Source organism: Hippocampus bargibanti, linkage group LG16 (assembly GCF_051943395.1).
Source record: "Hippocampus bargibanti isolate YZ-2025 linkage group LG16, ASM5194339v1, whole genome shotgun sequence".
Lineage (NCBI taxonomy): Eukaryota > Metazoa > Chordata > Actinopteri > Syngnathiformes > Syngnathidae > Hippocampus > Hippocampus bargibanti.
This window is the reverse complement of record NC_142749.1, coordinates 5,080,136-5,104,662: the sequence shown is the minus strand read 5'-3', so window position 1 is coordinate 5,104,662 and position 24,527 is coordinate 5,080,136. Positions and strand designations below refer to the sequence as shown.

General features: G+C 42.3%; 1 protein-coding gene across 11 annotated transcripts in view; it reads left to right on the top strand.

Annotated features, from left to right (window-relative positions):
• The window catches only part of auts2a (activator of transcription and developmental regulator AUTS2 a), a 357,677-nt gene that overhangs the window by 110,758 nt on the left and 222,392 nt on the right, over positions 1 to 24,527 (top strand). For 7 of the 11 annotated variants that reach the window (XM_089017799.1, XM_089017803.1, XM_089017802.1 and 4 more), the window contains one exon: positions 23,016 to 23,120. In XM_089017799.1, coding sequence (XP_088873925.1) covers positions 23,016 to 23,120 — 105 coding nt within the window. The remainder of the gene's footprint in view (positions 1 to 23,015; positions 23,121 to 24,527) is intronic. The other 4 variants (XM_089017807.1, XM_089017798.1, XM_089017808.1 and 1 more) reach the window with 1 other exon arrangement.

The window sequence follows — 24,527 nt, the reverse complement described above, 5'->3', positions numbered from 1 at the left end:
TGTAGTGTATTGTATTGTCAGTCAAAAACAATTTGATGATAAAAGGGCAATGAGTAAGTCCGTGACCGCTCTGATGTCATCCCGATTTGGTTCATGACAATTTGGGATTGCCATGACATGCTTTGATGTATTATAATTTGTGAATTTGACCCCAAATTACTTATTTTGGCTGCATTGAGTCAATCAACATCCCTCAGATTTCACAACAGTTTATGTGAAGTTTAGTTGGCAAAATAATTTCTCTGTGTGCGTGTGTGTGCATATGTGTCACAACTCGGAATGAGCATACGGATGGAAAACGTTCAGTTTCAGTCATGATTTTCTGAATAGCCCAGTGGGAGTCCAGGAAATAAGGGTGCATGCAGCCGATCTTGGTTGCAGTGAAACGGCGGTCATGCTGTGAGAAAGATGGCTTTTCTCTGTGACAGTCCCCACTGTGATCTATGGGTCTACAAATGAGACATGGAGAGGGTGGGATACAGCTTTTCCATCTTTAAAGCCCCAGTTTCCTTCCTGGGCATGTCTGCTGCACTGGTGAAGTAGAGAAGGATTGGAAAAAAAAGCATTAATGGATCAACAACAAAGAGTTGCTGATAATGCCGTTGAAAGCACACTGGCACTGCATCTTGCTGTTAGCGAATTCATCAGACCTCACGCTGAGCCATGGGTGATTTCTAAATATAGGCAGCTCATCTGATGTCGGTGTGTAAATTCTGGATGGTGCAGATACACTATTTGCTTTGCCTTCTACAGTACAGTGGGTGGGATTCAGACTGGAACGTCCCAAGTTATATTCCACACATTTTATTAAGTGCCCACTTACGATGCCAGTGGTTCTTTCCTGAGATCGCTGCTGAAATGACCTTGCGTTTCTAGCGAGGGACCTCCGTTGCGTATGAAAGCAATCAGACCTATTAGAAAGGCAGTTTGACCCTTTCTCTCAGCCCCCGTACCCTGAGACCCAAGGCTTCATTCAAACTTGAATATTTCCTACTGTGTTGGAGGTTGGGGGTAGGGAGTTAAATTGCATTGCTCACCCACCTTGATTAGCTCCTTGCGACTTGTATAATAATCAGTCTGTCACTGTATTATGAATTGTAAATCCAGAGGCTATGAGCATTGGGTTGTTTATGTGCCCTGTTATTTTCTTTCAGTCAGCCTGGCAATCTATACAACAGAGGAATGGGCACATTTGAGGCTCCTGCAGTAGGTGGAGCTCTTGTGTCGGATTTTGATGTTGCAGCTGGGATTCACCTGCTTGTGAAGGACAATTGACTAACCAGGTCCCCTGTCCTGCTGCTGGCGTTTCGTCAAAATGCAAAGATCATATGTATGTGATCAAATTGTGAGTCATTCTTTTCAAATGAGAGTATTCAGACACTTGCCCACATTGTCGTTTTCCAGGCTGGTTTAAAAAGGTATGGTGAGGGGTTTGTCAGCAGGGCGACGATGCCAAATCCAAAGTCAAAGTCAAAGTCAGCTTTATTGTCAAATATGCTAATATGTATGACATACAGCTTAGATGAAATTACTGTCCTCTCGGACCCAGCATGCAAGGCACTTATAATTACTTTAACAAATATAATAAACATGAAAACGCCAATTTGTCGGGAGAGGGGATCCAGATAAATATGGTGACATTTTTGCGGCCCTTCACAGTGCGTGCATGGAATTTGACCATAGGGTGACACACTCAAGGAGGGAATTCATAATCTCTCTCATCTCATCTCATTTTCCGTACCGCTTATTCCTCATTAGGGTCGCGAGGGTTGCTGGAGCCTATCTCAGCTGTCTTCGGGCACGAGGCGGGGGACATTATTCATAATAATAATAATAATAATAATAATAATAATAATAATAATAATAATAATAATAATAATAATAATAATAATAATAATAATAATACATTTAATTTCAAGTGCCTTTCAAAACACCCAAGGACACTTTACAATAAAAACAATAGAAACAAAGCACACAACAATAAAACCGCAAGTAAAATGATAAATAATAACATAGCAGATTGAACTACACATTGAAAGCAATTTTAAACAGATGGGTTTTGAGGTGGGACTTGAAAATAGGGAGGGAGTCAATATTACGGATGTTGGGTGGAAGTGAATTCCAGCGTTTGGGAGCAGAGCGGCTGAAAGCTCTCCATCCCATCGTGGTGAGACGGGCAGAGGGCACATAGAGGTGAAGGGAGGATGAGGATCTGAGGGACCGAGAGGGAACTGAGATTTGAAGCAGGTCAGACAGATAGGGAGGGGCAAGGTTATGGATGGCTTTGAATGTAAACAGAAGTATTTTGAATTTGGTCCAATGTTTAATAGGGAGCCAGTGGGAGCAGGGGTGATGCTGTGAAAGGAGGGGGTTCTTGTGATGATCCGGGCTGAATAATTTTGGACTAGTTGGAGTTTATGGGGAAATTTCTGATTGACACCGAAGAGAAGTGAGTTACAATAATTGATGCGGGAGGTGATGAGACTGTGGATAAGGATAGCAGCGGAGTGAGGGGTGAGCGAGGGACGGAGACGATTAATATTACGGAGGTGGAAATATGCAGACCAAGTTATGTTATTTATATGGGAGTGAAAAGATAGTGAGCTATGGAGGATGACACCCAGAACTGTCAATGATGAGAGAGAAACTGTTTGTTTTGTGTAGGGTGGATTTGGTACCGACAAGGAGAAGTTCAGTTTTTTCACCGTTAAGCTTGAGAAATCAGGATTTAATTTCTGAGAGGCAAAGTGAAAGGGATGAAGGTGGAAGAGAAGCGTCGGGTTTGCTGAAGAGGTAGAGTTGGGTGTCATCTGTGAAGCAGTGAAAGTGAATGCCAAACTTGCGGAAAATATTGCCAAGGGAAAGAAGGCAGGTAATAAAGAGAAGGGGCCCCAGGACAGACCCTTGGGGCACAGCAGAGGACACAGGAGAGGACCGTGAGGTGAACGAGTTGATTTGGATAAATTGTGAGCGATCAGAGAGATAGGAGTGAAACCAGCGAAGTAGAGTGTGCGTGATGCCTAGGGTGGAAAGTCTGTCAAGCAGGATGGGGTGGGAAATGGTGTCAAAAGCCGCGATCAGGTCGAGAAGGATGAGGATGGAGAGTGAACTGGCATCGGCTGCCATGAAAAGATCATTCGTGATTTTTATGAGAGCCGATTCAGTACTGTGGCGGGGGCAGAAACCAGACTGGAATTGTTCGTAAAGGTTATTGAAAGTGAGGTGAGAGTTAAGCTGGGAGGCAACAGTTTTTTCACGGATTTTGGCGATGAATGGAAGATGGGACATTGGACGTAAGTTATTGAAGTCATTTGGATCTGAGCCAGTTTTTTTCAGGATTGGACTAACAGCCGTGGGTTTGAGTGGGATAGGAACAATTCCAGTTGATAATGAGGAGTGAATAATGGTTGAAATAAATGGGAGAAGAGAGGGTGGGCAGGACTTGATAAGGGTAGTAGGGAGGGGGTCGATCTGACTTTTTGGATTTGGTGATTATGTCTGAGGTTATCGAGGGATGGGGGAGTTCAAAAGCGGATAGCAGTTGGGAAGGAGTAGAAAGGTTGGGAGGGGGGCAGAGGAGCCGAGGTGTTGATGGATTTTGTTGACTTTTTCGCTAAAAAACATAAGCAGAGCGTTGCAGGTATCATAGGAATAAAAGTGTGAGGGGAGAGAGATAGGAGGTTGTATGATTTTGTGATAGAGGGAAAAGAGGACCCGTGTGTTTCCAGGATTAGAGTCAATGAGTCCAGAGTAGTATTGTGATTTTGTGCGTGAGATTGCGTCCTTGCAATGGGTGAGGTGAGCTGTGTATATGTGCTTGTGTGTAATGAGACCGGCCTTCCTGTAAAGTCTTTCCAGTTGCCGAGTTTTGGTCTTGATGGAGCGGAGATGGGCGGTGAACCGGGGGGCGGACCGGGTGAATTGGACAGACCTGGACTTTACAGGCGCAACGGCGTTGAGGGTGTTCGTGAGGTCCGCGTTGTACCGGGAAACAAGTTCATCAGGGGAGGAGTTGTAGTCCGGAGTCAGGGTGTCAATCATCTCGGCGAGGGTGGCAGTGTTGATGTCCTTGATGTTGCGATATGTGATGATGCGGGGTGGTTTGGGGAGAGAGAGGGTGATGGAAACGTTGAATGAAACCAGGAAATGGTCTGTTATAGGAAGTTCATTTGCTGTGCAATTCATTGGGGTAAGGCCAGACATGCAAATGAGGTCCAGGGTATGGCCTTTTATGTGGGTGGAGAAATCCGAGAATTGATGTCGACCAAAGCTGTCAAGTGAAGAGGTGAAGTCTTTGGTGATGGGAAGAGTGGAATTGTCCATGTGAATGTTGAAGTCCCCGAGAATAATTACATTTGGTGACAGAGTGGAGAGGTGTGTAAGGACATCAGAGAATTATTTTAGAAAGTCACAATGTGGTTTCGGTGCACGGTATGCAGTGGCTATGATTGTGGGAGAGACATGCAAGGCATTCAAATGACAGGGTTTCCGGGAGTCAGACTTGGAGGACTTTCCATTTCTCGCGATAAATTATCGTGAGACCACCTCCGCGACCTGAGAGGCGGGGCTTAGAAATGTAAACAAAGCCTGGCCGAGTCGCGTCGTTGAGCTGGGAGAAGTCTCCCGCCGTTTGCCAGGTCTCATTAATACAGAAGAGGTCAAGCTTACGGTCACTTAGTATATCCTGGATAAGACACCCCTCTCCCGTAAGCGAGCGGACGTTGAGGAGGGCCAAGTTGACGCTGGTGGCGTCCCCACTTCGAGGCTCATTAGTGGACCTAGCCAGGCTAACGTACGGTGATCGACGGAGCGGCTGCTCCTTCTGTGCGGCTGGCGGACAGATGACCACAGGGATATCATTGGAGCCATCAAGGTGAAAGCCTTGACGTGATCCGCGGTGGATGCACCTCCGGAAAAGGCGACGAGCGATTTCCGGGAAGTGGATAATCGCCGGTGGCAGGCTTGTCGATTGGGATCGGAATTTGAGCAGCTCCATCGCCGAGTACTGCAGCCGTCCAACAGGTTGATGGAGAAGCGACATGATATCCACCAGCAACATCCAGAGAGAGGCAGCGGCCAGGTTAACCCTCAACAGCGGGAACAGGTGGGTGGAGATGATAACGCAGCTTCGTCTGTGATCCGGATAAGCGACCGGAATCATGAGATGAATCGATAGCCAACGTTCGTCTGGTGACTGTCTGGTATTTCCATTGGTTCGGGAACCGTAAAAAGATAAAAAGAAGTTAAAAATAGGCTAAAAAGAGGCTAAAAACATTCGCGGGCAAGCAGCGGCAGCCAAAGCGCGCCAGCGTACGCTCGACCCGGAAGCGGAAAAAGCGGCACAAGAAGACTTCATGAATTTGTATTTCTTTTTTTGCGTCCTTTATTCTGGACACAGCCTGATTTCTCTGTACGCCACAAAGGCTGAGCTGTGGGTGATCGTTTTACTGATTAATGGCTTACCATCGTTGCTAACTCTATATGAGAAAGTGTTTTCGAAGCAGGTAAATTTAGATTCTACGTGTATGTTTGTATGTGTATGTGTCATGACTAATTTCTCTCCTTTTCCTCCGAACACCTTTGTAAACAAGAACAAACTGTCCCACCCACCCATGGTAGGTCTGTCCTCCTCCCTTCTTTTCTGTCTTCACCCCTCGCCGCTCACCCCACACCCTCTTTTCCTCCACCTTGCGCCATCTCCACCCCGTAATCTACCGCAGGCCCTTCATCTCTCTGGTCTGTCAGCGTGCTTTTTCATTTGGCTTGTTGCTACAGGGGGCTTGGCGCTGGCAGATTACAGCTCGGCAGCCAGTCATTTTCGATTTATCAGACCCCCCACCCCCAGCACTCTTCATGGCGCCTTTTTTTATTGTGCCTCTCTCTAAGCCAGCATCGGTGCAAAGACATAACCATTCGTCATCAACCCACCACCACAAGTCTACGTTCTATCCGACGCCTCCTACATTCCATATCTTCCTTTTTTTCCGCGTCCAAATTGAAAAATCTGGACATAAAAGCAGCACTATTCTGGTGGTCGAAGCATTTTCGTTCGAGAGGCAACACACGCTATATTATGACTTACCCTGTTCATGACCAAAGAGAAGGCGAAGTATCGATCCTGTATCATTCAAGGTATTCTGCAAATATCTATGAAAAAGCTTGCCGGGGTGTTTAATTGGAACGTTAGAAGATGTGTCTTGGACTCTGCTGAAAACTGAAACTATGCTTTATTTCATGATAACTTTTCACCAGTCTATACATCCGGAGATGGAGGGAGGGAGATGGATTGATAACAGTAAGGAAGTTGTTTTTCGAGCAAATGGTCTTCATTGATGTCTTACAAGAACTTGGAAAGCATTCGACCGCTTCGCCGGCTTTTGTCATAGAAAATAGCTTGACATAGAACCGCAGGTGGTGCGCAAAATAAAACATGTTGCAAAAAAAGAAAAAAAAAACAATGTACACCAGGTTTGAGTTAAAAGAAACGCTGACACTCTCTCAGACAAAAACAGAAATAGAATAAGGGCATGGCAATGAGAAGTAATAGTTTTGTTCTTTTTGCTCTCCAATGGCTGCCAAAAGACACTAATAGTATGACAGAAGGGCAAAACAATCCAATAAATAAAGAGCGCTCTAAACCACCATCATACCACGTATGATGCACAACATTGCCTGGCTAGAACTGTTCCCCTGTGTGTTGGAATTTGTGACACACAAGGGGCAGCTTTTTGTACAGGCGTCCTGCCAACTTTGCACTGTCAATGCTGTCAGTTCTTGCGTAGCTTTCCTTAAATCTGGATAATTTAAATTACAGGGCAATGCAACACCCGTGACATTGGAGAAAAGTGTGTACATCGCATAATGTATGTTATGAATCATATAACGCTATGGCCTATTGCACTGAATATAAACGTTTTATTTTTGAGATCAGGAATACAAAGTATTTAAAAAAAGATCCCTAAAAGGAAGAACCATAACAATGCTAAGACCCCAGTCAAGAAGTACACATATTCTTTCTTTTCTCTTTTCAAGGTTGGTCATGCAGATCATATCATCTTTTATTGTTCTTGTCAATAATTATATGAAATATCTGCATGCCAATTTGGAAACATATATAGAGTTTGGCAGTATCTCAGTGCGCCTTTTCATGTCATGTATTTCCACTTGGCTGCATAAACTATTTTATTGTGCGGCTGTACCACGGAATGTGAAATGTCCGGCCTGCCTGTCCAAACATTCAGGGAAACATCCGAAGTCAACGTCCCCTGAAGATGAGTTAGTTGAAAATTCAACATTTTTCCATAAAACACCCCTCTCGAAATATTTTTGTGTTTTCTCCACATTCTTGGCACAAATAATTTTATCCAAATTATTTGCAGAGGCGAGCTAGGCCTTCAGTGGTGCTGAATCAATCCAGAATGAAAAAAGTGTGGTGGGCAGTCCATTAGGCAGGAAATAACTCTGACTTTTCTTAACTCATTCACTGCCAGACATGTGCAAAACTGTGTCCACTCCAGTGCCAGGGTTTTTTTTTTCATTGTCACTAGAATTCCAGGACCCACTGAATATTGACTTCTCGTACTACATAAACATTCAAGGCGGCGTAAGAAACTTTCGACTTTCTTCTTTCATCAGGAAAAAATAGTTAATTTCTAAATTATATGGGTCTGGAGTTATATGAGCTTGAAATGAGGGTTGCTGTTCAAAATACAACGGAATACATACATATTGGTTGATATAATAATAATAATAATAATAATAATAATAATAATAATAATAATTAATACATTTCATTTCAAGCGCCTTTCACAGCTCTCCTTGACACTTTACAGTCACAGAAAAGCATAGATACAATTATAAATAAAATACAATTATAAATAGAATACAACAAATAAAATACAATTATCAATATAAACATATAGAGCAGGGATCTCAAATTCAATTTTCCCGGGGGCCGCTGGAGGCAGAGTCTGGGTGAGGCTGGGCCGCATCAGGATTTCCACAAGAAAAGCACAGATAAAACATTGTTCTCAAAATCTTTATTTTTAACACACAAAAAATGAATTAAATGAATAAATGGAAAAAATCAATAAAAAATAAATTAACCAGTAATAAATAAATAAAATAATTATAATGATCATAAGGCAGATACAGACGAGTGAAAAAAAAACACAGGAAAACTAATTATTTTAATAAAGTTACAAATGTCTGTATTCACAGTTCTTTAACCTGTAACTTTCTTAAGATAAATAAAATATTGAACATGAACTGTCCTAAACATGGCTTCTCTTGCCTACTTCTTGCTGCTAGAGACACACTTACTGTTAAGTATCAGTTTCCCTCGCGACGTGCCGATAATAAGTAGTAAGAAAAAACACACAGCAGCTCTCTGAGCGCGATCGGCCAGGATGGACATGGCTACTGACACGGCACAGGCCGGATCATAAATCACAGCACCTTCTTCATTTCTGAGCTGAGAGCAGTGGATGACTATCAGAGCTGAGTGGAGTCGGCGGCTTCAGGGCTTCTCCACCGCCCAGCTGACTGGAGGAATGAATGAGTGAAGCACTGGACAGCCTGACCAATGTGCCACCCTTCAGAGCCTTTTACCCCCACCGTGGTTTGTTCAGCTCCACACATAAGTTTCATTCATATCAATCATGCGGGCCGCACTAACATTAATCTTTCATATCAAGGCGGGCCGCAAAATATTATTTGGAGGGCCGCGAGTTTGAGACCTCTGATATAGAGCTTTAACAACATGTGCTGAAGTTGGAACAAAGCACTATCATGGAAAAAAGGGAATATTTGCTCCCTTGTGGAAGAGAAAAACATGACATGACCATGGCCAGCGCTTTATAGACACCCAAACAAGAAAAAAACGAAACCCAAACAAATTCGGGAATGGCCTTCTACATCATATTTTCAATTCCCGAATAAATTTGACAATGGCAGTTAATGAGTTAATGATGTCCATCTTTTCTTGAAAAGTACATCTTGAAAATAGCTTTAACAGTAATCCGTTTATTCTCCTCCTTTAGACATTGTGGGTTGACAAAACTGCTATTAAACAACATCACATACAGTAAAGTCTCGTTATATCGATATCGGATATATCGATACTCCCGGTTATATCGATACTATTTCTATGCACGCACGGAGAAAATTACATGCAAACAGGGTCGGATATATCGATAGTCCCGGTTATAGCGATATTTTTTCGGACTCCCTTGAATATCGATATAACGAGACTTTACTGTATTTGCTTATGCAGCTCGCTAGCCTTACAGTGTGCTAGCTCCGGGCAATATTTCCTTCCTTTTGAACTTTGCTTCAGACCGTTCGCACATAAGGAATGTGGATGGGTCTTGGAAGACGCCGCCGCCGCCGCCCTACCCCGGAATCTCCAGCGCAGACTTGCACATGAACCTGGATGACTTCATCAGCATGGAGTCCAACCGCGGATGGGGCCACATTTTCATTTAGGACCAATTCCTGCGCCACTACGTCAAAGACGGGACATCACTGGCTATCTAGCTAGCTGTCTAGCTATTTAGCTGGCTACCTAGCTAGCTGGCTATTTGCTGTCTATTTGCTATCTAACTGGCTATCTATTAGCTAGGTATCTAGCCGGCTAGCTGGCTAGCTTTCTATCTATTTGAGTTATTACGGGTTAATTGAACGCTGGCGCGTGTGGCTGCCGCTGCTTACCCACAGAAAAAAAAACTTATTCTGTGACTGTAAAGTAACCTTGAGAGTTTTGAAATGTGCTTAGAAATGAAATGGATTGACCAGCGCCTTCAAGAAGACGTTGATCCCCCTTTTGGGTTGCCAACTCGAAATCTGATTGGTTTGAGCAGGGGTCGGGAACCTATGGCTCACGAGCCATATATGGCTCTTTTGATGATTGCATATGGCTCGCCGATAAAACTAAATACATATTCTCGCTTTTTCGCCATTCTATTCCCGGTGGGGCTGCAGTTGGCGGAAAGTGCAATTTTGATTGGATGACATTGACCTAGGTTGGCGGAAAGCGCAATTTTGATTGGATGATACTGGCCGTCATGTTGAAACAGGTAAACGGCCCTTTAAATGAGCCCGATGAGTAAAAAAAAAAAAAAAAAAAAAGACGAGTACACTTGAGCTTGAATGTACCGGAGGATTCACCTTTGTGGACAGAAAAGGTTCTGATTCTAATTTGCAATGAAACAATACCATCGATGAAACAGTCAAATGTCAGTGACATTTTAACAAGCCCCATGTTAACGTTAACATCAATATACTTCTGCGAGAAGTATATTGAAGATAGCAATTGTGGAAGCTAATGAACAGTGTGCAGGCTAGCTAGCAGTAACTTTGCCTATGGACCCGGCAATTTGACTTTCACTCCGATCGTTTGGCTGGATTTTTACCAATCATGAGGAACGGAAAAACATTAATGTTAACGGTGAGCACTATCACAAAGTTATTTTAAATAATACATTCTGACATTTTGTTGTAAATTGGCCGCGTGTGTGCGTGCATGTGTATGGCTCTCACTGAAAAACATTTCTAAATATTTTACTTTTATGGCTCTCTTAGTCAAAATGGTTCCCTTGGGTTAGAGCAACAGTTTGGTCTACACATTTGATGCTACAGGGCCCACAGATCTGATTGTGAAGGCGTCCAGGTAAATTTCCCTTGTAACAAGTGATGGCTGAAATGTGATTAGTTAAATGCTTAAATACGAAAACACACATCTGGAAGCAGCACAACAGGGAAAAGATTTTGAAAGGAAGCTGAAAATCACGTTGAAATTATTTAATAAGAATTCATGGACAAAATATAATTAACATCAGTCTGTGATTCCGATATTTTTTGGGCCAGCAGAGTAGGCTTTGCAGGCCATGAGGGTCCGACACTGAGTATTTGTTGTAGTATTTGTATAGTACCACGTTACCCCTCTAAAGTACATTGTGCGATGCTCTTAAACAAGAAATATGTTTGTGTTTTTCTGCACATTCTTGGCCCAACTAATGTCATCCAAAGTGTTTGTTGCAGTCACGTTGATGTTTTTGTATCAGAGATGCATTACTGGAACAGCATGATCTGCGGGGCTATCTTGCCTACGTAGTAATGACACACATACGATACTATATTCATGACGCAGTTGTGTCGGATTATTATGTGAATGGGCGATGGTCTGTCAACAACTTTGCTTCGTCTATTCATTTATATCACAACCGAGTCTGCTGTTTCTGAATGTTTCCTGTGAATAACCAACCGCCCGCAATGATCATTTCAGCTGCAACTGTGTCATTTTCACTGCAATTTTGTTGTCACCCGTTGTTGATTTGTTAAGAGCTTCCAGAGCAGATGTTTGGTAGCATAATCCTAACAACACAGACAAATTCTGCTTATTTTATTCTTGTTTTATGACTTGATAACGGCAGATGGGAATGTTGGGAAGATGGCTCGATGAGGACATTTGCTGCAGAGATTACTGATGATGGAGTTGGCCTTGGGCATGCACTCAGGTCAGAAGGATCGCAATTGCATATCCTGCCGTTATTTTTACGGCCTGTCCTAATCCCCGAATCGCGGTGCAGATGGAGCCAAATGCAGCTAAAGTGAGATAATATCATTCATTTTGGTTAATACCAGCACTCGGAGCACATCACTGACCGTCTGTCCTCAATTTCCACCGGCTAACAAGAACTCAATGAATGATCTCATGACCTTCACCATGCTACTTAGTCAGGAAAAGTCCCCAGTGAGAATGTAAAGATTTCATTAATGGTGAGGTTCAAACCTGAATTGCTGACCACAGGCAACATTTTATTTTTGTTTTAGCTCCGATACAGGGGGTCGGCAATCTGTGGCTCCAGACTCACATGGGTCTTATTAGCGCCGCCCAAGGGGCTCCTTGGAGGTTTAAAAAAAATAAATGGAAAAAGAGATGGGTTTTGAAATCTATTTTTTGTTTGAATGTGTTTTCTGTAGGACACGTGTCAAAGTCAAGGCATTGTGACCAAATCTGGCCCGCCATATCATTTTATTCGGCCCGCACAAGCAAATCGAGCATGTTAAGTGCCGTGATACTTGCTAAAGTCCGAACAAAATGTCAAATTGTCATAAGTAAACTACTATAACTGTCATTATTCTTGACTTTTGATTTGAAAACTAGTTTTTCATTAATTTGCTCTGCGTTCTCTATGTAATACGTGTAGGAGATGAAACATTCTAATGGTTTCCCAAATCCATAATGGCCCGAGAGAGGAAATCATAAATACAATGTGGCCCGTGTGAGTTTGACTTCCCTGCTGGAGGAGAACAAACAGGACACAAGCGTTATCAACGTTGTCCTATTGTGTAAAAATATGTAGAGTAAGTGTTAAATTACAACATTTCTGTCAACAAAATTTTGCGTGATAGCCTGTGACACATGTTTCTATTAGGAGAATGGGATGCGCGGTAGGTGGGTGTTGTAATAATTGAGTTTAATGTCCCACTTATCAAGAGTACTGGGAAAGAATGAGTATGTGGAGGGTAGAAAGAAGCATTTTTAAACGGTATATGTCAGCTACGTGAGTTAACATGCTGCAAAAGTGCATCACATGGCTGGATTATTACCTTAAAATATCTTCTTTCCTCAGAAAAAAAGAGTTAATTCCTAAATTATATGGCTCTGGAGTTATATGAGGTTGAAATGAGGGCAGCTGTCCAAAATACAACGCATACATATTAGTCTATATAGCGCTTTAACAACAGCTGAAGCTGTAACAGTGGTAACATGGAAAAAAGGGAAATGATGCCCGCTCGTGGAAGGGGAACAAATATTGCCAGAGGACTGACCAGCGCTTTATCGGCACCCCTGAAAGAATATAACAAAGCCCAAAAAATTCGGGAATGGCGCTCCACGTCATATTTTCAATTCCCGAATACATTCCGAAATGGCAGTGAATGAGTTAATCATGAAGGGTTGTTGTTAAGCAACTTTGTAATTTTGATTGATACATGTGTGATGTGTTGTCTTCATTTTAAGGCTTAATCAGGCTTTTTTTGTGGCATCAAACTTTTTTTAATTCATTTTTTGGCTCAATATGGCTCTTAACCACATTTAGGATTGCTATGTATGTGGATTTCAGGAGTATTTTGTTGCTTTCTTAAATTAAAAGCTAAAAGCGTCACCTAGCTGTGTGCTCATTGTCAGCCTTGATGATGCCATCCCATTGTTTCTAGACTCCTTGACATGTTTTAGCATCATGGTACTATTTGTCATTGTTTCTTTGTTTTTTGTTTTTAAATTGTTTTTTTTTCTGCAATAGAGGCTTTGTCTATCATATTCCTATCACATGAGCTGCTCACAAGACTTGACCCAGTGTTAAGTGCCTGTGCTAAATTTCATTGCATCCATCTACTGGAAGGCCTGCCAATATACCGGCAGTGAATTCCTGGAGGAAAATAAATGGCAATAAAAAAGAGAAATGATAGCCCCTGCAAGCCGTTAGGAGAGGCCTTTTTCTCTGTTGTCTTTTTTTTCCATACTTCTTTTTATTGAGGCTGCCCATGCTCTGCGAGCCGTTTTGTTTATTTTTTTTTTTTTTGTTGGCACGCTAGTTGTGGCTATAGTTGGATGGGTCTCTAAGAGTCAATATTGAAGTTATAACATTGTAGCACAGATTGAAGAGCTGGGGAGCCATGCAATTAATTGCACACACATTTTTTGATGAGTAGTTATGTGGTGATGAGCATTCATCTGGTCTCCTCCCCACCCCAGCCCCCCTCCCTTTTAAGGGAATTGGAGGTGCATAAAGTGGGCAAGGAGGTGTGGGGGGGGGTATTTTACTGCCAAGCTTGGCCTCTATAACAAGATGTTCAGATATGATCTGAGAGTGTATGGCTCCTGCTGCTCTTCTCAGCACTAACTTTTCCCCACTGGCGCCTTTCATTATTAAATCTGGGAATTGTCCCCATAACTCAGTGCACCAGACTCCAGCGTTATATGACCATTTGTGAGAGAGGAGTGGGGTGCTTGTGACGCAGGCCAGAGGATGGATGTTAAAAGCATATTGATTTGTCTGTAATGTCGTCATAAATCAAGGATTTATGGCAATAGATAAATGCAGCCACAAACTTCAGTAGCCTCCAGCTTGCGGTGGAGGAAATGGAGTCCTTAGTATGACTGATGAGATCAAGGCAGTGCTCTCAGCCATGCATACCCACCACCCCCCATCCTCTTGTTCCCCACCCCACACCCCCAAGCTTCCATTTGCCACTCTGCTCAAGATGCTTTTACCCTGCGGCGACCGTGACTAGTCCTCAGTGGCTCATATCCTCGCTCTGGCTTCACATTCCAGCACGGAAGAAATGTAAAAAAAAAGCCACCTCTGTAGCCCTTACTGATCTATCCATTTCTTGGAAAATGATGTCTGACAAGGTCTCCAGAGATTGCTTCCGCACAATGATGTTAGAAGATTGAAAAGGAGAGGAAACGACACTTCCCCATGGTTATGAACGGCTTCAGCCCAGCTGTGAACAACATGTTCACCACAGCTTTTAGAGTACAGTAAACCTGCTTAGAATGTCTGATATGTTTAGTCACGATGATTAACTAACAGCGGTATTTTGGATGATTTTCACAATGTATGCCTGTGCCCTTTTTGCCCCCACACAGAGCTAACAATAAACACATCTGGGGCAGGGGAAGCAATGGGCTGATTCTTAGTGACAGGCCGCGACCAAGTGTGGCACGAGGACTTAAGGGTGACACAGAGGGGGGCAGGCGGGACTGCTGTCTGTGGCAGTTAGAGCAGCTGGGCCTCAGAGCAAAGCATCGGGTCAGCGTCCGGCCATGCTGGTGGGCTCTCCACACAGCCGCTGTCAAAAAGATGTTGTAGGTCCTCTTGTCAGCTATCTCACTGGCTCTGACGAACCCTAAGGTCCCCCTTTCACTTGTCAGTCTTATCTGATAAAGCTTGCTGAGTGTTAAAGCAAAGCAGCACTTTCCAAATGCTGCTGTCAAGCAAGTCAAGGGGATTTTACTATTTGTACAAAACCCACCTCCATCACGAGGGTTGTGGTCTACATTAACTCGGCAATCACGCGTTGGGGCGTTCGTTGAACTGGTGCTGTCTTAGTGGCCATCCACTCAAACGATATATACTATATATATATATATATTTTTTTTTCTTTCCAACTTGGACTGCACCGTCATAATAAAATGTGCCACCATCTAATGGTCAAAAGTGGAATCACAATGCACCTCACGTACAAGAGATGTATTGGATATACAGTAGATAGTAACAACGATTTATATGAGGCCTAAAGGTTTGTAATTAAATGTGTTTCATGTGCTGTAATATATGGCAAGAGAACTCCCGATAGTGACGTGTAAGCACCAGTGTGAAGTTCACCAGAATTCCTCAAGTTGTTCATTTTAACTGCAGATTCGTGAGCCTCACCAGCAGTTTAATAACCATCGGATATGGACCTCTGAAGGCAGCGTAAAAAGCAGATATTCAAAGTATAGTCAGTGGAAACCAACGGGTACGACGATGCCCCAGGAAATAGACAATTTATTATTAGCAATACTTCCCTGCGAGTGTATTATCTAGAAAACTTTCATGGTTCTCCCTCAGTGGCAAGCAGCCATAAAACTTCCCAAATGAGGGACTTGTTAATTTACTTGTTAAAGCAAATTAAAAATTCATAAGCGTTTTTTGGTAAATGAGATCCTCTTTCATTGCCACCCTGGTGGAATTCTCACTGCCAGATCCTGCGAGTACAGGTTAGCTGTTCTGAGAGCCGCGCAAGAACAATTAAAACAAAAAAAAAGTAAACCGCTCTGGGTTTTATTACCGCTGAGCTCCACAGCTACTGCCGTGCGTAACTAAGGGAAACCAGGAGTTGAAGGCAATAGAATCCCACAGGCTTGAATAGACAAGGCAGCTTTCTGCACTCACTGGCTTTTTTTTTTTAGGACTGACGGGGATCATACATTTTGTGGGTTGCGAGGTTAGGTGCAATGTAAGAGAAAGTGAAGAGCTGTTGTAATCCAATTCATAAATATTTTGACGAACAATTAATAAGAATCAGAATCAACTTTATTGGCCAAGTATGTAGCACACACAAGGAATTTGTCTCCGGTAGAACACGCTGCGCTAGTCTTCTTCTTTTCCTTTCGGCTTTTCTCTTCAAGGGGTCGCCACAGCGAATCAGTAACCTCCATCTTCAGAGGTATGATACGCATGCGCGTGTATCATCACAAAAAAGGCATGACAAATAAGTATGGAGGACACTAATAAAGGCTAATCTAATTTAATCAAATCAAATTGCTTAATGTAAGGGGTACCTCTCAGGAACATCTGTTAGACAATCTACTAAGTATCAAGCAGACAGAGGTTCAAGTGAGTACAGAGCTGGACCTACAATGATTAAAACGGGATGCTGAAAAATTGCAAACAGGCACTATACAGTTATATTTGGGTTACTGTTTAGAGTTAATGGCTCGGGGAAGAAGCTGTTTAAATGTCTGCTGGAAATGGTGTGCATGAATTGGTAGCGCAGTCTGCAGTAAACTGATGTCACAAAACCACTTTGACGGTCATTTGCACCTCACAGCTTAGACATTACCTTTTTTCAGTCACTTGAATGTCACCTGTCCAGTAAGCCTTACCTGTATAGCAGCATATTCACATATTGTAGGATATTTGGGTCACATTGTATGTGTTTCCTTCAACAAATATAAAAACAAAGAAATATGGATGGGCCAAGGCCAAGGAATGCATGGCAACGGGAACAATGGTTTTCACTCTGTCATTGTGTTCAACTCAAATTAATCCACAGTTTATTTAAATGAAGTGTTCGCTATTCAAATTCTTAGACAAAAAAATGCAGTCAATTGAGACAGAGAGTGCAGCACTGGCAAAAAAGAGCAGCATGACAGATTCTCTGTACAGCAAATGCATTTTTTACATCGGTTACATTTTGACCAATATAGAGTTAATTTGAGTTATTGTATAATCAGATCGCTGATTTATCATTCTGGCTCTGGCAGAAATGTGATTTCAGCCTTTTTAACGAAATGAATGTAAGCTTTAAATGGAACGCTGCATTGGCACACATTCTACCTCCTCCCTGTTGTTATTGTAAGTAAAGAAAAGCCTTTCCGTTGTAGCTCTGGGCGACTTCATTTTTGATAGTTTTAACCCAGGCCAACTCATTTCAGTGTCAAAAAGAGCATGTTTGTGCCAATAAGTGTTGAATATTTTGTGCAGTGCTTATGACAGAGAAAGCATTACGTAAATACAGTAAAGTCTCGTTATATCGATATCGGATAGTCCCGGTTATATCGATACTATTTCTATGCACGCACGGAGAAAATTACACGCAAACAAGGTCGGATATATCGATAGTCCCGGTTATATCGATATTTTTTCAGACTTCCTTGAATATCGATATAACGAGACTTTACTGTAATTATATATTGTCTTGTATGAATACGAAAGCACTGATGCAGTTATTCACAATAACCACGCCTGAAATCGTGGGCTCCTCTGTACTTTGTCACAACATTGATCAACTCATTTTGCAGTGTCAAAAAGAGCAAGGTATTCAGATTGGAATAATTTTGATACATATTACTGGCAAACATGTACTTTTACAAGTACATTATTAACTAATTCACTGCTATTCCCTAATTTATTCGATTTGATTGGATTTGCCTTTATTAGTCTCACAGTGGAGAAATTTACATTTCACAGCAGCAAAGTGATGAAAGGAATGAAAGTAGAAAAACAAAATACATGAGCTGCTGGAAAGGCATCCACTCTCGCGGCGCCGTCGTGAAGTCAATAGAACAAAAAAAAACTAAACGACAATAATATGACAGCACAAAGACAATATGACAAAACAAAGACACAGAGAGTCATTCATTCTTCAGGACTTGCTGTACCGTCTTTGTGATTGCATGAGGCAGTTCTAGATGAAAGAGGAGAGGATCAAAGCGTCTTTCCACCAGTGGATCAGGGACATCATGGTGGAACGTGCACGTCGACTACAAGCTAAATGTTGAAAGCAAACACGCAGCTGTAGCATCCATTGACGAAAAGAGATTGTCTCACATTTCCTGTCCCACATAAATTTGCTTCAATTCCAAGCCGCAACAGTTCCACATACGCATCGGCGCTCTGCGCTGACGCTCCTTTCTTCTTATCGTGGGCTACTCAAGCCATGCATCCATCCAGCCGCAAACTGTCCAACAGCACCGACCTTTCCGCTGAACAAAGCGGGGCTGTGAAGGTGCTTCCCATTACAGGCGCAAAAAAAGCACAATGGCCCCAGAGCTGTCCAGCGATGGCAGTCGAATGGCACCGACATTCCTCCCATTCAAAAACAGTATTGGCATATTCATGCTGCCGAAAAGGCGCAACCGCTCAGCACAGTCTCCTTTTATCCGGGAATTTGAAAATATGACATTGAGCGTCATTCCCGAATTTGTTCAAGTTTGTGTTTTCCTTGCCGGGGTGCGGGGTGCCGATAAAGCACAGGTCAGACCTCTGGCGGTGTTTTTTCCCTTCCACGAGGGGAGAGCATTTGTCTTTTGTACAGCCGCCCCATTTCAAGGTCATTCTAGACACATATAACTTAGGAATTAACTTTTTTTAAATGAAATAAGAGATTCTCAGGTTTCCTACGCTGCATTGAATGTTTACATAGTCTTAAAAATCAATATTTTGTGAGCTCTGCAGTTTGAGTAAAAATGACAAAAAAACTGGCACTAGAGTGGACACATTTCTTCACATCGTCTGGCAATAAATTAGTTAATTAATTTGAAAAATGGTTTCACACGCAGATCTTTTAATCAATGTGGACAGGTTTGACCGGGTCCTGTAATTTTCTGTTCTCAACCACAACGAAATTAGGAAACATTATGCAGACAAAGTCATTTCCTCAGGTTTATAGATAAGGGCCGAGTTGCAATAAAGTGCACGGGTAGTGCTGTTCGTTCTCGGAGATAAAAACTGGGACTGTTTAAAAGATCTATCTGCCTAGTGTGAGTAATCACACCACAGTCGTTAATAGGAAAGGTCTTGCATACACGGGCTTCTGATTCAGATTTATTGTCGCGCGGAAGGACAGTAAATTACAAGAGTTTCAATTGTGATGCCCAGAATCTCTTTTATTTGCTTTAGATGGCCCTTCATCATTATTGGAAAATAAATTAATTAATCACAACGGCATTTGAAAAACAGGTGAAAAATATATAATGAAATAAAAAAAAATATATGTATGTCCTCTCTGAAGTCATTTAAAGGAGCTCAGGGGCAAATTAAAGAGAACAAGCTGAGGGATATGTGTTCAAATAGCTGTGTAATCAGGTCCTGAGCTATTTAATATCCTTGAAAGATGAGCCTCACGTTATGAGGATGTCTTTATTGGACAAGTTCTTTTTTTTAATTATTCTAAAAAAACAAGGAGACAAGGTTTGTCATTGAATGAGGTAAGATGCGGGTAAGATGGAATGAGGTAAGATGGAACACCAGATTTAATACTGCAGTATCATCGTCATGTGGAATCGGGATAAAAAAAGTATAGATGCAAAGTTTTTTGAAACTCATGGAAAAAATATGTTTTCATTCAGGGCTGGTATTTGCTCCCTCAACAACTATGATATTAAGTTCCAATCCAATTACATGTCATACAATTGAATTTTTGTCTATGTATTTCGTCGTCTTCGCAACTAGTCGGACAATTGGATCATATGTAAATTGTAAATGTAAAAAAAAAGCATTCCCATTAAAAAATGTATTTCTTAAATGATTTAAAGGACAACCGACGTCTCCGGACAAGTTGTGTTCATTATTTGTAAAATGGCTTCAAATGACTTCTACTAAGTGTATTTTAATAAGATTCCACCGCATATAGCTATATTTTACGTTTTAAGACTCGCGCTGAATATTCAGGAAGTCTTGTTTTTGAGTTGGTGACGAGTCCATACGTGACGTCACTAAAGGAACGACATCACATCAATGTATTTTGCTATACTTGTTTGGTCTGAAAACCTCGTGTTGCACCCAAAAGCCACCATAAGGGGGCGTCCATGCTCCATGGAAGGACTTTATCAGCCTGTGGAAACGGGCTGATTCATTCCTCACAGGAGCTGCTCAGCATTTTTCTGCCTCTTTTCTGGTACGCTACATTGCAGTCCAGGTGCCTCAAAATGACACGGAATAAATTCTGTAATCGATTGCAAACATGTATGCTTTCCTCTTCAGAACTATTTGAATCATATTAATAACTGGATGTGTAACAAGAAAGCATATTCTCCGAATCTGAAGCCATTGTTTTGATTCTACAGCAATGCAAGACGTCTTGGCGTGACGTCACGAACTGGGGGCGGGACTTTCTGAAAATGCCCAATTCGCAGCTCAATTTTTTTCAGATTTTGGATACTTTAAGTCATTTTTATTGGTGTTTTGCATTTGAATAACAATATCATACTGCGTGTTTTGGGTATTTTAGATGCTATAAAACGTTTTTCTGATGTCAGTTAAGAAACAAAAAAGTGATGTCGGTTTTTCTTTAAGGTGTGTACAACCAATATTTTAATTTACCTTTGCAGTTTTTGCCAGTCAGTTCCTCCATTTTGGTGAAACTTAAATTGAAGAAATGGCAAGCATTTTAGCAGTAGTATATTTAGCTGTGAATGTGCATTTTAAAGAGTGATGCTACAGAGAGAAGAGGTAAAGAAGGTGGACGATATTAAGTACTTGGGGTCAACTTTCCAGAGCAATGGAGAGTGTGGAAAAGAAGTGAAGAAGCGTGTCCAGGTAGGTTGGAACGGCTGGAGAAAAGTGTCAGGTGTGACGTGTGATAGAAGGTTTTCAGCGAGTATGAAAGGAAAAGTGTATAAAACGGTGGTTAGACCAGCCATGATGTTTGGACTGGAGACAGTGCCACTGAAGAAAAGACAGGAAGCAGAGCTGAAGGTAGCAGCGCTGAAGATGTTGAGGATTTCTTTGGGAGTGACCAGGTTGGATAGAATCAGGAATGAGTGTATCAGAGTGTCAACTCATATTAGAGGCTTTGGAGAGAAAGTCCAAGAGCACACTGAGATGGTTCGGACATGTCCGGACGAGAGAGAGTGACTATATCGGGAGAAGGATGCTGAGCCTTAAACTGCCAGGCAGGAGACCGAGAGGAAGACCAAAGGGGAGCTTTATGGATGTTTTCAAAGAGGACATGAAGGTAGCTGGTGTGAGAGAAGAGAATGCACAAAACCGGGTTAGATGGAGGACACTGATTCGGTGTGGCAACCCCTGAAGGGAAAAACCAAAAGGAAAAGAAGAAATGCATTTTAATATAAACCAAAAATATATCTTATGCATCGTTTCTCTATGAATTTGATGAGACTCCAAAGTGTAAGTACACAAGCAATATACTTTGAAACATCTTCCAGCTTTAAACATTGATGAACAGTCATCGTGCTTAAGATAACTACCATGAATGATTGTACAGTTATTTTAGATGATTTCACCTTTCTTCATTGTTCTTTTTTCACTTTTAATCGCAGTAGCAGTCCACCATTTCCGCAACACGTTTCCATAGGGGCAGTTTGAGTAATAGGTATTAGAGATTCAGACAAAGGAGCTTCACAGGGGAACATAGTCAGCAGAGTTAAACCCCCTCTATGAGGAATCTGTTTCTGTGCCAGAGTGAAACTCCAATATCACCATTATTGTCCCTTTTTCCTCTTGTAACTACCCAATAGCTCTCCTCGGACAATGTGGCATTTACACAAAAAAGGAGTACAATGTGCTCTAGTTTTGGTGGGAATTAAAACCGTTTTATGTAATTAGTGCTATCACAGTGCAGGGTATTGGTGGCTCGGGTGTGTGCTCTTAACGCTTTTGGTTCTCTCCAGCGTTTGCTCTTTTCTGTCTGACCATACGCTCACAAAGACACACTCACACACATTCATAGACAACGGAGCAGTAACGGAGGCCCACCAGGCAATCCCAATGCAACAACTCTCTTATCACGCCCGGCACTCTGGCGAATCCACCCGCCTTGTAACAGTCATGCAATTCTCTCAAGGAATAGAATTCGTTTCACACTACTAATGTCAACAGAAAAGGGGGAAAATCATTTTAATTATCTGTTCAACTCAAGAGTTCAGTCGCTATTCCCCTGCCTTGTAGCCTTTAATCGCACCAAATGGTGGCCAATACCCTGAAAGGAGTGGGTGGAAAATAGACACTTTATATGGATCAGAAGCGTCACACCCCCTTTCAAATGGACAGGAATAATGTGCCATCATCTTCTTGTCCAAGCGCTTTTATGCATTCAGAGCATCTCTCTACTTTTCCTATTAAGTGGCTGAGCCGTACTTTACTGCACTGTCCCATAACACCAGCCCTTTTTATGGGGTTTGAAATGAAACCTGCAGTGTTTGTCTGATCTGTGAGGGACAGAACAGACACTTTTGGTGGACTTCAATCACACACTTGGACAGCGAGAATACAATCACCTCATTCTGCTCAGCTTCACTCTCCCAAGAGTCTGTTATTATTCTACATATTTTGAAGAGTCTCAGATGCTTGCAGGTTGGCCCGTCATCCTCTTTATTCGGCTCATTTTGCTTAATTTCCAACTGAGTGGTGAGAAAACAACACTTGCCCAACTCCCGCTGTCTCAGTATGAGGTGTCTGCTCGGAAAGGATAGTGGCTCCATTTAAAGGTTGGTGGAGGGGTGTGGGGGGATTCATCCCTGTTCTCCATTTCACGAGCTGCGAGTAGCTTCATACTGTGATATCAGATGGAGACTTTCATTGGCAAGCGTTGTGACGGCCACCTAAAGGACAGTGAAACAAAACAGATTCACATAGACATCTCCTCAGCCCCTGCCAATTCCCACATATTTATGACCTGAATTCTGCGGGAGGGCTTCTTCTGGCCAGAAACTTGTGTACTGTATTGCTGGCGTAATTTACCTTCATGTTGCTAACCTGTGGTCTCGTTTTGTGTTCAAGCAGTTGAAGCCGGGACAGAAGAGGCATAAAGACAGCGACAGTGAAAATGTGAGTGGGGAGTCCAAGCCTTCCATAAGGTGCAGCTCCAGAGACCGACTGACAGATGTGAGTACCACTATGCCTTTTTAATGTAATGGCTTCAACAACCTCATTGTCCAATATCCCCATGATTTTTTGATGTGATCAGTTGTTCAAGATGTGTCATATTATTTTTTTGGACGATAAGTCTGAGGAAAGTTCCCCCAAAAATGTCCCTATATAACAGACATGGGCAAACTACGGCCCGTGGGCCACATACGGCCCGTTAGGCTTTTTAATCCGGCCCGCCAAACGTGTCCAAATTATAGTAAAAGCAGTGTCCGAAACTCATGACAAAAAGCAAACGGACACCAGGGCAGACAACACGGAAAAGTTGCCTGCCCCATATTCCAGGTATCTGCGAAATAGTATGTAAATGCCATATCTTGCATATCCCATGATACAAATGTATAAACTGATAAGGGCTATTTTTCACGTTTCAAAGACAGTTCATAAATTGGGTTGTAGTGTTCTTACTGTGCTGAGGTTTGCACACCCTACATTTAAAGGACAACCGACGTCTCCGGACAAGTTGTGTCCATAATTTGCAAAATGGCTTCAAATGACTTCTACTGAGCGTATTTTACAAAGATTCCACCACATATAGCTATTTACGTTTTAAGACTCGCGCTGAATATTCAGGAAGTGTTGTTTTTGAGTTGATGACGAGTCCGTACGTGACGTCACTAAAGGACCGCCTCTGACCGTAAACGTCAATGTATTTTGCTGTACTTGTTTGGTCTGGGGACCTCGTGTTGCACCCAAAAGCCGCCAGAAGGCCAGAAGAGGGCGTGCAAGCGCCGTATAAGGAATTTATCAGCCTGTGGAAACGGAGGTGGCCACAGGAGGTCGCCATTTTGTGCCTCTTTTTTTGGGTGAGAGATTTTCCCCCAATGTTGCCTCAAAATGGCACAAATAAATTATTTAATTGATTGCAAACATGTATGCTTTCCTCTTCAGAACGATTTGAATCATATTCATAACTGGATGTGTAACAAAAAAGCATATTCTCAGAATCTGAAGCAATTGAAGCAATTGTTTTGATTCACTAGCAATGCTTGACCTCTTGGCGTGACGTCATGAACTGGGGGTGGGACTTTCTGAAAAGGCCCAATGCGCAGCTCAATTTTTTTGCAGATTTTGGACACTGGGGGAAGTCATTTTTATTGGTGTTTTGCATTTGACTAAAAATATCATATGCTGTAAGACGTTTTTCTGGTGTCAGTTAAAAAACAAAAAAAGTGACGTCGGTTGTCCTTTAATGCTTTAGTATATCCGGCCCAAACACTCCCTCCAAATACACCTGGCCCGGCCGGCTCCTCTGTCAAATTTTAGAATCCATTATGGCCCGCCAGTCAAAAAGTTTGCCCACCCCTGCTATATAATATACCTTGCTGTTTTGACGGTTCTACTTGATTTTTGGGCTCTACATAA